The 13,106-nt window shown below is 52.2% G+C and overlaps 6 protein-coding genes across 6 annotated transcripts; 3 read left to right on the top strand and 3 right to left on the bottom strand.

Annotated features, from left to right (window-relative positions):
* Window positions 1-125: 125 nt before the first annotated feature.
* Window positions 126-1,109, bottom strand: COCCADRAFT_100435 (uncharacterized protein; the record flags this gene model as incomplete). The annotated part of the gene is made up of 1 exon (XM_007715742.1): window positions 126-1,109. One exon carries the CDS (start codon window positions 1,107-1,109, stop codon window positions 126-128), a length of 984 nt encoding a protein of 327 aa, XP_007713932.1.
* An 802-nt stretch (window positions 1,110-1,911) lies between these two features.
* On the top strand, window positions 1,912-3,370 carry COCCADRAFT_38195 (uncharacterized protein; the record flags this gene model as incomplete). The annotated part of the gene is made up of 2 exons (XM_007715743.1): window positions 1,912-3,281; window positions 3,346-3,370. 2 exons carry the CDS (start codon window positions 1,912-1,914, stop codon window positions 3,368-3,370), a joined length of 1,395 nt encoding a protein of 464 aa, XP_007713933.1.
* Window positions 3,371-3,516: 146 nt separating this feature from the next.
* On the bottom strand, window positions 3,517-3,981 carry COCCADRAFT_100452 (uncharacterized protein; the record flags this gene model as incomplete). The annotated part of the gene is made up of 1 exon (XM_007715744.1): window positions 3,517-3,981. The coding sequence occupies one exon, from the start codon at window positions 3,979-3,981 to the stop codon at window positions 3,517-3,519; it is 465 nt and encodes a 154-aa protein (XP_007713934.1).
* A 258-nt stretch (window positions 3,982-4,239) lies between these two features.
* COCCADRAFT_100401 (uncharacterized protein) lies at window positions 4,240-5,475 on the top strand (the record flags this gene model as incomplete). The annotated part of the gene is made up of 1 exon (XM_007715745.1): window positions 4,240-5,475. The coding sequence occupies one exon, from the start codon at window positions 4,240-4,242 to the stop codon at window positions 5,473-5,475; it is 1,236 nt and encodes a 411-aa protein (XP_007713935.1).
* A 419-nt stretch (window positions 5,476-5,894) lies between these two features.
* Window positions 5,895-7,227, bottom strand: COCCADRAFT_38197 (uncharacterized protein; the record flags this gene model as incomplete). The annotated part of the gene is made up of 5 exons (XM_007715746.1): window positions 5,895-6,319; window positions 6,462-6,888; window positions 6,945-7,030; window positions 7,088-7,156; window positions 7,206-7,227. 5 exons carry the CDS (start codon window positions 7,225-7,227, stop codon window positions 5,895-5,897), a joined length of 1,029 nt encoding a protein of 342 aa, XP_007713936.1.
* Window positions 7,228-12,241: 5,014 nt separating this feature from the next.
* Window positions 12,242-12,652, top strand: COCCADRAFT_27585 (uncharacterized protein; the record flags this gene model as incomplete). Its single annotated transcript, XM_007715722.1, has 1 exon — window positions 12,242-12,652. One exon carries the CDS (start codon window positions 12,242-12,244, stop codon window positions 12,650-12,652), a length of 411 nt encoding a protein of 136 aa, XP_007713912.1.
* Window positions 12,653-13,106: the final 454 nt, after the last annotated feature.

Raw genomic sequence — 13,106 nt, forward strand, 5'->3', positions numbered from 1 at the left:
ACAGATGTGGTGATCCTTCTATGTGTGGTATAGTACATCAAAATTCCTCCCAACGCGCAGCGCGATATGTTACATGTCTCGTTTCGTGGTAATTAAACATCATCTTCGTCCAAGCATGTTCAAAATTAGTGGACCTTGTTCATACCAACTTTGGCATTTTCAGCGACGTCTTCGGCCTTGTCGTGGATCTTTTCAAGAATTTCCTTGGGTAGGGTATCCTTGGCTCGAGTGCCATTGCTGCCAGCAGCCTTTTCCTGCTCGATCTTTTCCTCCATGCGCTCTTCCTTTGACTTGATTGCCTTTTCTACCTGGCTGACTGCGCGCTCAATCTCGACCTCCATGTCTGGCAGATTGAACTGCTCAGCAATGAGCTTGCCGTTCCAGCGCTGCAGAACCATGACGTCTTCGGTCTCATTGTTGGTCTGCTGGTGGACCACGGCGGCCACTTGTTGGGCCTGTTGCGGGGTTGGGCGGGGTGCGGCGCGGGAAAGGGCACGGGTGGGGTACATGAGTCCGGCGGTGTAGAGTTCATCCAGGGTCCATGACGGATTAGGTTTGGGGAGATTGTGCTTGAGAAGGAACTCGAGGTGTCGTGCACCACCGAGGGCTTTCCAATGCGACCAGGCCCTGTAGAGGACGTAGAAAAAGGGCAGATTGGGAATGATGGGGACGAGCATAAAAGGGGCGGTGAAGGGCATGATGACAACGCTCCAGATGAGTTTGGTGCGGTGCATGTGCTGCCTCTCCTTGGCCAGCTTCTCAAGCAGGCTGGGGACCCTCTCCTGGGGCAGATATTTTCCTGGGAAGAGGACTTCGTATTTTGCCTTGCCGTCGAGGATTTCCTGCCTCCGCTTGGCGGTGAGGGCGGGAATGGTCTTGAGGCCCCATTCTTCGTAGGGGATGCGCGTCAATGCCTGGTTGCCGTAAAAGGTCACTTTGCGCTTCCAGTCCCACACGGCTTTTTGATCCTTTTCCCAAGCCACCCACGTCTCGCTCGCCTTGAGGGTGATTTTGTCATAGAGGGAGCGATCCTTTGGGGCCTTTTCGTGCAGCTTCTCGCAGTAGATGAGGGAGCGACGGGTGGAGATGGGCAGCAGGAAGAGACGCATCGTGAGAGGGGTTTTGGTGGTGGGTGCGGGGAGTGGGTGGTATTGGCGCAGAGGGAGGGCGGATTAGGTAAGCCGAAGTAGCGTGTAAGCCGATGGGACTACTACGTCAGTATGTAAATATGCAAGTAGTCGGATGCAGCATGGATGTCAGCACACAATGGCGCAGATGCAGGTGAGCCTACGTCAGGTTATTAAAACCTGCGACCACGACGGCCCAGCCAGCACATTGTGGCGACAGAGCGGCCCTGTGGCTGTGCAGAGCAGGCTGTGCAGGCGCTGGCAGTGCATGCTAGAGTCGAGTAGTACTAGAGAGAGAGGTAGAAAAAAAACCAAGTCCAGTCGGAGGTGTATGTACAGGGCCAGTGAATTATGGGGACGCTTTCGAGGCTGCAGGCGGGTGGGTGGCAAGCAGAGGATCGGCCGACAAGCAATCTCCCAGATGCAGCCAACCTTTAGGCCTTTGGGTGAACGGACCTCGCAACGCTCCACCACCCACACTTTGACGGCACCGCTCCAACGCTCAACACACAGCACCTGCGCCGCCTGGCCTGTCTGACCTGTCTGCGCTGTCTGCTGCGCCCGCCCGCCTCGCCAGACCGCCGCCCTGCCGGACGATGCTGTGTGCGCGTCTTGTTTACTTTGCTCCCACCTAACTGCTCCTCAGCCGCGCTGCGTTGGCGCCAAGCTTCCAACCACCCCCCTTCGAATCTTGCTTGGGCGCAACATCTGACATCAGGGACGGGCGCCTTGTTCAAGGGAACCGCTGGTGCGACGAGGACGCCCCTCACATCCTCCGACAAGCATGACCAGCACGCCCATGGGCGAGCCCACCAAGACGGACAACAATGACATCGACCCCGTTGGCCTCACGGACGCGGCCGCCTTGCTTCGCCCAGACGTGGCTGCCGCCCAGGGGAGCGCCCACGTCTCCAGTCCAAATGCCTCTTCCAACGCCCCGGCCATGACCTCGTCCTCGCCCTCGCCCTCGCCCTTGTCCTCGGCTGCCTCCACCACTCCCACTCCGACGCCCGCCCCAGCACAACCAAACAGGCTGCTGCCCTCGCCCATCCCGCCGCCCTCGTCCTCGTCGCTGCACTCGCACCCGCACTCTTTCCAGCGCCCCCAGTCCCGCATCAGCGCCGTCTCGGGCGTCTCCAAGGACAGCCACGACGGAGGCCCCGCCCGGAAGAGCCAGTCGTACTCCATCTCCAGCACTCCGCGCACCCTGGCGTCCTCGAACCGAAGCCTGACCGCGAGCGCGGAGAACAGGGAACGCCAGCGTGCTGTACGCTCACTGCCTCCTTGGGTCCAGTCTGCCGAAGACGAGGACGATGCCGATGCCACCTCTTTCCTCCTGCCGAGGACGCCCACCACGGTCCGCCATGCAACCCACAACTTCTGTCCAACGCCAAAGTCAAACGTCCCGGGTCGCAAGTTTGACCATGTCCGCGAAGGCGCTCCCGTCACCCTTGGTACCCCCGTTAGCGACAGTGCTCCCAAGTGGAAACAGTTCACCCAGGGCTCCAACCTCGACCGCCCCATCTCGTCACGCGGCCAGATTGTAGACGACGATTGGATGAGGGAAAACATGCCCGACCTCGAGCAAAAGTGGGAGCCCATTGGCGAGAGTGCGCCCAAGGAACAGATCAAGGGCTTCTGGCTCTTTACATCAGAGAAAAGAAGGCGCGCCCTTGTTCGTTTCCACAACACCGTGATGAACCATCCCATGGTCCCTGCCGTGATCCGTGCCTTTGTGCTCATCTTTTCCACCCTCGCCCTCTCTCTAGCAGCCTCCATCTACCGTCACTCCGACAACAATGGATGCAGCAACAACTCGTCGACATGGATGGCCATCCTTGTCGACATTGTAGCAATCATCTACACGCTCTACATCACCTACGACGAGTACACGTCGAAACCCCTCGGACTGCGTTCACACAATGCCAAAATGTCGTTGATCTTTCTCGACCTGGCCTTTATCGTCTTCGAGTCTGCCAACCTTAGTTTAGCTTTTCAGGCCCTCACTGATGAGAAATGGGCATGCGTTGAATCCGGCAGCGAAAATGCTTGCCCTTACAGAATGAGCATCTGTGAGAGACAAAAGGGCCTGACGGCCACGCTCTTCATTGCCCTCATTGCGTGGATTGCCACATTTGCTATTAGCACCCTAAGGTACATGACTTCTTGCCTGACCATCATCATCATCGTTCCCTTTATCACTAACATGCTTGCCTAGGTTGATCCACCGTGTAGCAAGGTAGTGCCTTGACCGCCACCGCCTCTATATTCTCCACACTCCTTCACACCCTTGTATCATACTAGACACAGTCCTCAGCTGGTGACTGATATTATTTTGCCCAAGCGCAGTTCCAAAGCCAACTACGCCCTCCTACATGCATCAGCCTCGTCATCCAAGCAACGGCTTCCCACGTATTCGCACCCCCTCCGTTTTCCTAGCCGCCTGCATTCCCGTGCTCCTTCCATTAAGTCGTTTTACTCCTGAGATCCATAAAGTTGGCATAGCTATGGCGTTGATTTCTTGGGGTTTCTCCATCAATTGGTGAGGTTTCCTTTCTTTGCTTTGTTTTGCTATTTCACACCAACCACGGCCTATACAAGTCTGCATCGCATTTTCTTTTTCCCTAATTGTCCGGTGGGAGAAACAAGGTGCAATGGGGTATATGCGTCTGCGTCTGTATTTTTCTTTTTCTTTTTTCTTTTTCCTTGTTGCGTCTTGTTGGCATGCGAGACGCCTTGTCAGATGGGTGACAAGGACTAGTTGTAATGAAGCGAATAAGGCGGACGCCATGTAAAATAGCATCCCCTTTTGTTGTACATAGCATAGTTTTTGGGTAGTCCAAATGCAAGACATGTCGAGTATTGACATTTTATACCTACCCTGTTTTGCTTTTTTTGGATTATGTGGAAGTAAATTCCGCGTTGACTGGTATGGATACCCCAACGACCCACGCAGCGTAGAAGGCCCTTTGATGACGGGAAGCGGAAAAAGGCTTCTCCGACCAGCCTCACATCTACGTCATACTCAAGACCCCATTTCAAACCTGTAACCCAAACATTAGATACAGTTTTAAAAACGGAGGATTTAACAAGGTATATTATGTTGAATACAATGATGACGAACGATGGGAATGAAGAAAACTTTCCATGGCATCTGGGTGTCTACGATGCGCATTGCCATCCAACCGATACCATGTCCAGCATCGAAACAATACAAGATATGAAAGCGCGAGTACTCACAGTCATGGCAACAAGAGCCGAAGACCAAGATCTTGTCACTGCTACAGCGGATAAGCACACCATCAGATCTGCAGATCCCTCCCAATGGTCAGGAGAAGAATGCATCGTACCATGTTTCGGCTGGCACCCGTGGTTTTCACACCAAATGTACCTCACGTCAGATATCGACCCAGATAATAGTCTCAAGGAGCAAGGAAACCTCACCGGAGAAGCCAAAATTGCACACTACAAAACAGCCCTACATCCCTCCCGCGAAAACCCCAGCGAAGAAGACATCCAAACCTACCTCTCCCTCCCCGACCCCACTCCCTTTAGCACATTCTTATCCAACACCCGCCACCAGCTACAGCAATACCCCTATGCTCTTGTCGGCGAAATTGGACTAGACCGCTCCTTCCGCATCCCCGAGTCCTGGACGGGAAATCACGATCTCTGGTGCAAACGCGACAGCAGCCTGACTCCCGGCGGGCGCGAAGGACGCCGTCTAACGCCCTTCCGCGCGAGTCCCTCGCACCAGAAGAAGATTTTCAAACTGCAACTCCAACTCGCAGCGGAAATGAACCGGGGAGTCAGCGTGCACGGAGTCCAAGCCCACGGACTGGTGTTGGAAGTGCTATCTGAGCTCTGGAAGGGACATGAGAAGCAGGTACTGAGTAAGCGGGAGCGTAAGAAACGTGGTGTAGACCATCCAGCTGCCGAAGCTGCAATTGAAGCAGACGCAGAGGGAACGAGTGATATGGGGACAGAAGGACAAGCAAAACCTTACCCCCCACGAATCTGTCTCCATTCTTACTCGGGCAACGTCTCCAATTTCAAACAATACCTCAACCCCGCTATCCCTGCGCAAATCTTTGCTAGTTTCAGTACTGCGATTAATCTCTCCGATAAGATGGATGAGGAGACGCCACAAAGTTTCGTGGACGTGGTCAAGACGGTGCCAGATCATATGTTGCTTGTCGAGAGCGATTTGCATACTGCAGGCGAGCAAATGGATATAAGGCTTGAAGATATTGTGCGTAGGATATGCAAGATTAAGGGGTGGGCGTTGGAAGATGGGGTGGCACGGCTTGGGAAGAATTGGAGGATGTTTGTGTTTGGGGAGGGGTGAATGAAGATGTGTACATATTTATCACGCAAAGAGAAAGAAAGAAAGAAGATTTGAATGTATACGTCATGACATTGCGTTCCGCTATGTGGTTTTTGGTATATGTGTCGTTTCTGTTGTATGTGTCGTTCCGTTGTATGTGTCATTTTGTTGAAATCGTCGTCGTCGTTGTCGTGGGGTTACTACTGGTAACTGGCCTCTCTCTCTCTCATCCATTACCATGCGTCCATCTTCATCATCATCCTCCACCTTCGCGGGTATCTCCTCTCAAATCGCAATCTCAGTCCATCAAGGACAATCCACAACGTCTCAAACATCGTACAATCGACCCAGTAGCAGCCCAAACCTCAGTCTCACACCCTCAAATCGGGGAGTTCGGGAAAGTCAATCAACGTTACTAATAAAGAGCACCAGTGCTCACCTCAGTTATCATCCTCCTCATCAAACATCTCTTCGTCAGAATCCCCCTCGTCAGACATCTCGTCGTCGGAATCCTCATCGATCTCTTCAACAACACCCCTCTTCATCTTGACAACAACAGCCTTGCTCTTGGCCCGCTTGACCGCAGCCAAAGCATCTGTCTTGCAATCTGCTTGGGGTCCTGCCCCGTCCCAGATGTACTCGTCGCCGTACTCATCGATGAGCGTCGTGATGCATTGATAGACCATGTCATATTGCCACTCTTGATAAAGGACGCGATTGACCGGCAGTCCTGAGCGGTAAAACGACAAGTCCTGGAGCGCTCCTTGGAGAAACTCGATGCCGTCTGGTCCAGGAATGTTCTCACCGAGAGACAGTTTGCGCAGGCGAATCGTTTGGAGTGCAGGTAGGCGTTTGAACAAGATGGCTGGTGGGTGGGTATTGTAATGAGTTACCCGATACACACACACACATGTACAAAAAACAACACAATGCTTCAACGCAGACAAACGAAAAAAAAGAATGGGAAGAATGGAAGAATGGAGTGACGGGGGGTAAGGGTAGCTTACTCAACATATCTCTATAACCGCCTCCGAACACGAATGCCGCACTGCTCGTACACCACCGCTCATGTCGCATCTCGATGCTCTGCTTGATGACACGGTCTACACGCGTAGTCGGACCCGTTTGCTCTCGGTTCTGGAGCTCCTCCCATGCCCAGTCGTAGCCGTAGGCGTTGGGCGCCGCGTGCTCGCTTACCAACGAAAGGGTGCGGACGAGGTGGGGGTAGGAGGGGTCGACAAGGAGCAAGGCCAGGAAGGAGGACAGGCTCGAGTAGGTGGGGTATATGGTGCGGGAGTTGACGAGGCGCTTACCGAAGAGCGATTTGGTGGCGAAGCGGAAGCGCTTGCTGGTTTGACGCAGATTGGAGAGGTCCGAGGGCGCGGTGTGCGACGTGATTTCGCTGAGGATCTCGGTGGGGAGGAAGGGAAGCTTCTGGTTGTGTGGTTAGTTGTGAGGATTTTCTGATGAGGAGTGGAGGAGGATGGTACTTTGGTGGGATCGAGGATTACATCCTGGCTTTCTTCGTATGGGAGGGCTTTGCCGAATCGGGCTTTACGGATCTCGTCGAATGCGTCTTTGGGTGTCAGTACTGAGCATGTGGAGCCACTGAAGGTGGCTGGTTTAGACTTACCTGGATCGTTCGCATTGGCGGGACCTTGGGTGGCGTAGATGCGAATTTCTTTGAGAAGTTTTTGGACGGCTGCTGCTGTGAGAACTGATCAAAGTCTTGTTGGGTGTGTCACGCTTACCTGCGAGCTCAGTGGCGTCCATCTTGTGAAGTGGTAATCTGAGGCAAGACCACCGGAGTTGGTGGTTTGGCCAGAGGGAGTGTGGGATATTAGTGAGAAGAAGATAGAGGGGAGAGTGTAGAGGGGATAGCAGGTAAGTGGTCTTTATGTGCGGATTTTTCAAGCACAAGCCAAGGCCAAGGCCGAGCTTCTTGCATGATGCAGTGCTGCGTTTGCATGGTGAAGTGAATGGTGTTGTTGGGATCTGAAGGTCTCAGTGAGGGGAGAAGAAGACTGATTACTCGATACGGTAACGGCTTGATATCCATGAGGTTCTAAAGCTTTCTGGAAGGCGACTGAAATCCCTCAGCAGGAATTCATATGGTAGGACACCAGTGGAAAGTGACATGACAGTGAGAGATGACTGCTTCGGGGGTACAGTGTTGCGAGTTTGCAATAATTGGATTGACTGTGAGAGAGAAAAGACATCTGTTAGGAGATTAATATATGCGATTGGGAAAAAGGTTATCAATTTGAATGCCAAAATGCAGCCAAATTCGAATACAAGAAGATCATGTCTTGAGGCATAGACTGACTAAACATAAGCCGAGAAATCGGGGTCTAAACAGCCATTAGGGATTAAACGAACTGGAAGCAAAAGATTCGTATGGATTGAGATGATATGACAACTTGCGAAGAGATGAACTTGATGAGAAGCATGACAGCGTAGAAGTGAAGAGAGGAGACGAATAAAGACATAAGTTTCGCATCAACACACTTAACCTTCTCATCGCGGTCGCTTTGAAAATTGTATACATCCGTATTCAGGATGAATTTGCAATACCTTCGTAAAGGGACTACTCCTACTCAACGGCGTTTCTCTTGATTGGAAAACAAGCAAAAAAAACAGTACCAAAAGCGCCCAAGACCAAGACCAAGATCACGAACACGTCCGACTTGGCGTAGATCATTCTGAGTACATATCTTGGTCCTCACTGCAACAATAGATTTGGATGCGGGGTACGTTTACCAGACAGCAATAGGAAAAAAAAGCAAGAGTGGTGACGACTAGTAGGCATCGGAAGACCTTCTGAACGGCCAGTGCCAAGGCCCTAGTGATTTGGAGCGCCAACAAATGGGCTCTGCGCAACTACTACATAGGTGCTGTAACCTGCCTTGATGATCGTTGCTCAATTCTTAGACCTTTGGGTTCAAAAAAAGTGTCAGATGTCTAACAGAGCTGCATTGATTGGACTGGCAGGTTTCCATCTGTGGACATTAGTAGATTGTGATAGTTATTCATTACTTAACGAAACAAACGTGAAATGAAACCGGGTTGAAATCAGTATTACGATCGACCAAAACACGATGGCCAAAGAAGCACACATTGATGTGTGAGAGAGAAGGTTAGCCAATCTTTTTATCAATGGCTGTCTGCACGCTCAGTGTGGTAAATAGAAGAGGGGAGGGAGGGCTTTGAACGCATAACCCAGGACAACCAATCCCCCCTCTGTCCGGTGCACACAAGCTTAATAACCCCACGTCCCCTACTAGTCAAAAGTACGCGTCACTGACGCACTACACGCACACACACACAGACTTCCGGGACGAGGCATCAGAATCTGATTATCACATGCTTTAGCGTTTGTTCAAGCTTTTTGGGGGGGGTTTATCTCCTTGCGATGGCAAGGAAAAAAAAGACGCCAACGCTTGCGAAATGTTGGTGTATTGTGACTAGTTCAAGGTGACCCCACTTTGATACCGCAAACGGGCAACGTACTCTTTTACCGGAACGTTTTAAACCAGCTTTAAAAAAAATTTGGTGGGTCCTTCATGTGGGACACGGAGTGGCAAGTGAGCCGATGGACTTGTAAGGTTGCGGCTGTCAAAAGATTAAAGATGGAGACTACGTTTGTGGCCGGCGTGGGTGTTCTATGTGCGGGTAGAGGGAAATACAGTTTGATGATGATATCATCCAGGAACGTCGTGAAAAGAAAGTTTACATTTGATTGATTTTTTTTAAAAAATGTCATTCGATGACTTGAAAGTATTCTGTAGCAAGTAGAGGAGGACCAATGAGTTCTTGGTTGTCTCAGCTGCGAGAAATGCGCCATTGCTCCACCACCATGCGCTAAATCTCGCTCGTATCGACGCAACAGCCATACCAACCGCCATGTGCGAGGATATTTCATGGTCAATGATGTCTCGAAAATAGTTCATGCGTGTTGCCATCTAGTCAGTTACATAGTCTCCGGTCAAGCTTTCACTCTACACTCGGGATGTTTCTCTGACATAGACTAAATAAGTGTGTTGAGGCATTCGTCTAGTTCTAGAACGAAAAGAAAGAAAAAATGTTCCGAGACTTCTTCCAGCTTGTTGAAATATTCTAGTGGTGTTTTTTGTCTTGGTACTCCGCACTCTTTCACCGGACTACGGGCATAGTGTGGGGTTGGGTGGCTCACACGGGCCAGCATGACAGGGCAGATTGGATCTAAGTCACACCGCTTATTTCACGATTCCTTGGTGTGCATCCCCCGCTGTTGGCGCCGCGGTGGCCGGCTGCCTTTGCAGGGTGAAAACAGGCTAGGGGGAGTGTGTTTTTGGCAGGTGGGCAAGATGCAGACCTTGGATACATTGTCTTATTATAGGCCTGGCAGAGCAGGCGGATTCAGAGTGGCCATGCAAGAGGTCATGCATTGGGACTGGCTGCACGATTGGTGGCCATGGCTAATGCGTGACATTGAATAATGACGTCTTTTTCGACAAAGACACCAGAATCGAATCCAAGGGATTCGACGTCTACTGGTGCGGAGCGACCGGACGTATGCTTGTCCAGGTGGCTCTGCTTACATTTCACCACCTGGACAGTTGTTGAGGGTCGCATCTAAGACGGACATAAGGCTCCATCACACACAAGAAAAACAAGATGGAGTTAAAGTGAATTTCCATGGCACATGTGGGCCGCTGTGGCTGGCCTGGGATGCACGAGGTATGTTGTAGCGCAGGTGGTTGGCTCTGTGGGACTAAGTCCTCGATCGATGACAGATGTCAAGATAAGACGGGTAGGCTGTTACAGGCATGGGTTTCAGGTGTATTGAAGTTTGTTGCTGCTATACTGTAAGCTGCCGGTGTATGTATGCATTAACGAAGATCTTTACAAGGAGAGTAGGGGAGGCTGGTGCGTGTAGAGATAGCTGGTATACATCTGGGGATATAGCCGGTGGATGCAGGGACGGACAACGGCCTAGAAGCGCCGAATGTAGAGTGTAGTGTACTCTGGCATGAGGCGTAGCTGTGTGAGGTGTAGCTGAAGCGCGCGTACCTATGTCTGTTGTAGAAGGTCGTGTCTGCAGGGGCCGTCGCTTACTAGTAGGAGCGGAGATAAGATAGCGAGACGCATCTTCGGAGGAATTTTCTCTGCTGAGCTCCGCCGGAACTCTCTCATCTTTTTCTCCATCTCACGCCATGGCGCACGCTGCAAGTGGTCAAGTCTTTCACACCACCACCACCACCACCACCATGCCGCGGTATCGAGACTTGGAGGCTATCTTCGGCTTAGCATGACCGGAGGTGGAGGCGGACAGCATGGCGCGGATCCGCCTGCGAGCAATGCGCAACCCCCGCATCATGTGCCGCCCGAGACTGGTTAGACGTCCCCCCCTCCCCCCAGGAACGTTCACTGATGAAAAGCAAATGACCATGACATGGCACCAACGACGTGAGGTGTCGTATGCACGCCTACTGCTGTCCTCTGCGCCGTCGAGGAAATGAGCCTACCAGCCTAGGAGCCTATAGCGCGACCACGACGACGGGAGGGCGTCGCGTCATTCTCTTACCTGATGCAGCCATTGCTTGGTCAGAAACGCCCCCCACGAGTGCTAGCCACCGAGCACTCTAGCTACATCAACGTGGTGGATCATGCTCTCTCCTGTACTCCACCCACCGACCAAGCACCGGCAGCCTGCATCCCAGCTTTGCACATTTCCACCATGCCCTCGACTCCTGTCCACTCCTGTCCCCCGCCCGCCCATGCCGCCGCCGCCATGTCGGTCCATCTCTGCTCACCATTCACTCGCCACCCGTGCGACCGCCCTTTGGACCGACGCTTCCGACAAATCCTATCGCCGTGACTGCTGTGCTATTAATTTACAAGCGCTCGACAAGATTGTCAACCTTTCTTCTTCCTCAATCACAGTAGTCTATCCAATCTCCACTCCGCCGCGTCAAACAATTAACCTTCTTGCCAAGCCATCTTGGTACTCGCCCATCTGCTTCCAAGCCCTAGCCACCACTACGCGCGCCTTGCCAGTCTCGGCATACCCAAAACCGTCCTGCAACCAATAAACTGCAACACCACCAAGCGGTGATACGCTACTGAACTTACAAGAAACACCCTTTTGCCTGTGCATCTATCTCGCCAAGCTCGTCGAGCTCCACAAACAGCCTCAGATTCGCCGTCGATCATACTTGCACACACAAGAGGCTTACGCAGTCGAAACACGCATCTGTTTGCAGTCTTATCTGTCAACGAAGCCGTCTTCACCGGAAGCCTGCCGCACCAATACTATTGACAGCTTCAAGCGTAACTCGTCCGCCAAGCTCAAGCGCGCGGAAGCATCTGCAACATCCCGCGCTGCAACCCTAGGCCCCAGGTCCTCTGCGGAACCACCTCTTTTATGCTAAGCGGAGTTATCCATAGACTAGCTGCCCACTAGCTCCACAAGCGCCTACTTTGGAAGCGTCTCAGTTGCTTTTGGTAGATCCCCAAGCCGTTCCAGCCAGTTACAGGGCCCATTCCACACACACACGCAAGGCTCAGCGGAACTCGCTTGCCAAGCGCTACGGCCTTACCCACGGACGACTCCAGTCTTGTCACTCCTCCATTACGCATACCCCTCTGTTCACATATAAGGACTGCCCTCGGCCTCTCGGTCACTCCCCCACAACACACAAACACCACACTCCAACAAATTCACCCTTCTCACCTACAACCCTCATTCACCCCAAGCCAACAAACAATCACTTTTCTACCCAACATCAGCATCCATCCTGGCGCAATGGCTTCCACCCGCCCAACCTACCACATCCCCTTCCCCACGTCGTTTCTCGCTGTCAACACTCCCGTCAAGAAAACCGTCACAGCTGTACCTGCCGCAGAGCCCCTCGTGCCTGCTCACGGGTTTCTTTCCAACCGACAGAACAGCGGACGTCATCAGTCCGTATCCTCCATCTCCAGCAACGCAAGCATCGGAGCTCCGCCCTCAGAGGCTAGCACTCTCAGCCCGCCATCTTCTCCCACCGCCACAAAACATGACGATTCACCAATCCTTGGCCTTAAGATATTCTCTCCTCTTGCGGTTAATGCGAAGTATGCTACCCCGCCGGGCAGCCTTAAGGAGATGAGCGCTGCTGAGCGACAGAGGCGCATGAGCTTCGAGAGGTCGGCTTTCTTGTCCAACATTGAATAGATGCTTCTCATGCAGGCCGGTAGCTCCGAGAGCAGCTTGGCCTACATTGTCCGTGCAACAACTTTCAAGTTGCAGCATGCGCCACCTTGAGCTTTAACAGCGAGAGCTGTGCTATCAAAAGCATATTGCTGCATAGGCGTTTACGATGTTACGATACCATTTCATCTTTTTTTCCTTATCCTTTCAGAAGGTCGATATCAACATGACAAAAAATCACTCGCGGCTCGGTGGTTTTGGGTGGGACGGCATGGAATAGGCGTTTTGATTCATTTGTGGGGTTCCAGCTAGGGCTAGGAATTAGCGGGCAAACTAAGATACTTGGACCAAAAAAATGACAGTATCACCTGAGGACACCTTTTTTCTTTCCCTTTTTTTTTGATGTGCTGTACCAAACGTGATGTGAGGATATGTGGCTGCAGCGGTGGAGAAAAAAACTTGCCACCCACCCACCCAC

The sequence above is a fragment of the Bipolaris zeicola genome, assembly GCF_000523435.1.
Source record: "Bipolaris zeicola 26-R-13 unplaced genomic scaffold scaffold_114, whole genome shotgun sequence".
Lineage (NCBI taxonomy): Eukaryota > Fungi > Ascomycota > Dothideomycetes > Pleosporales > Pleosporaceae > Bipolaris > Bipolaris zeicola.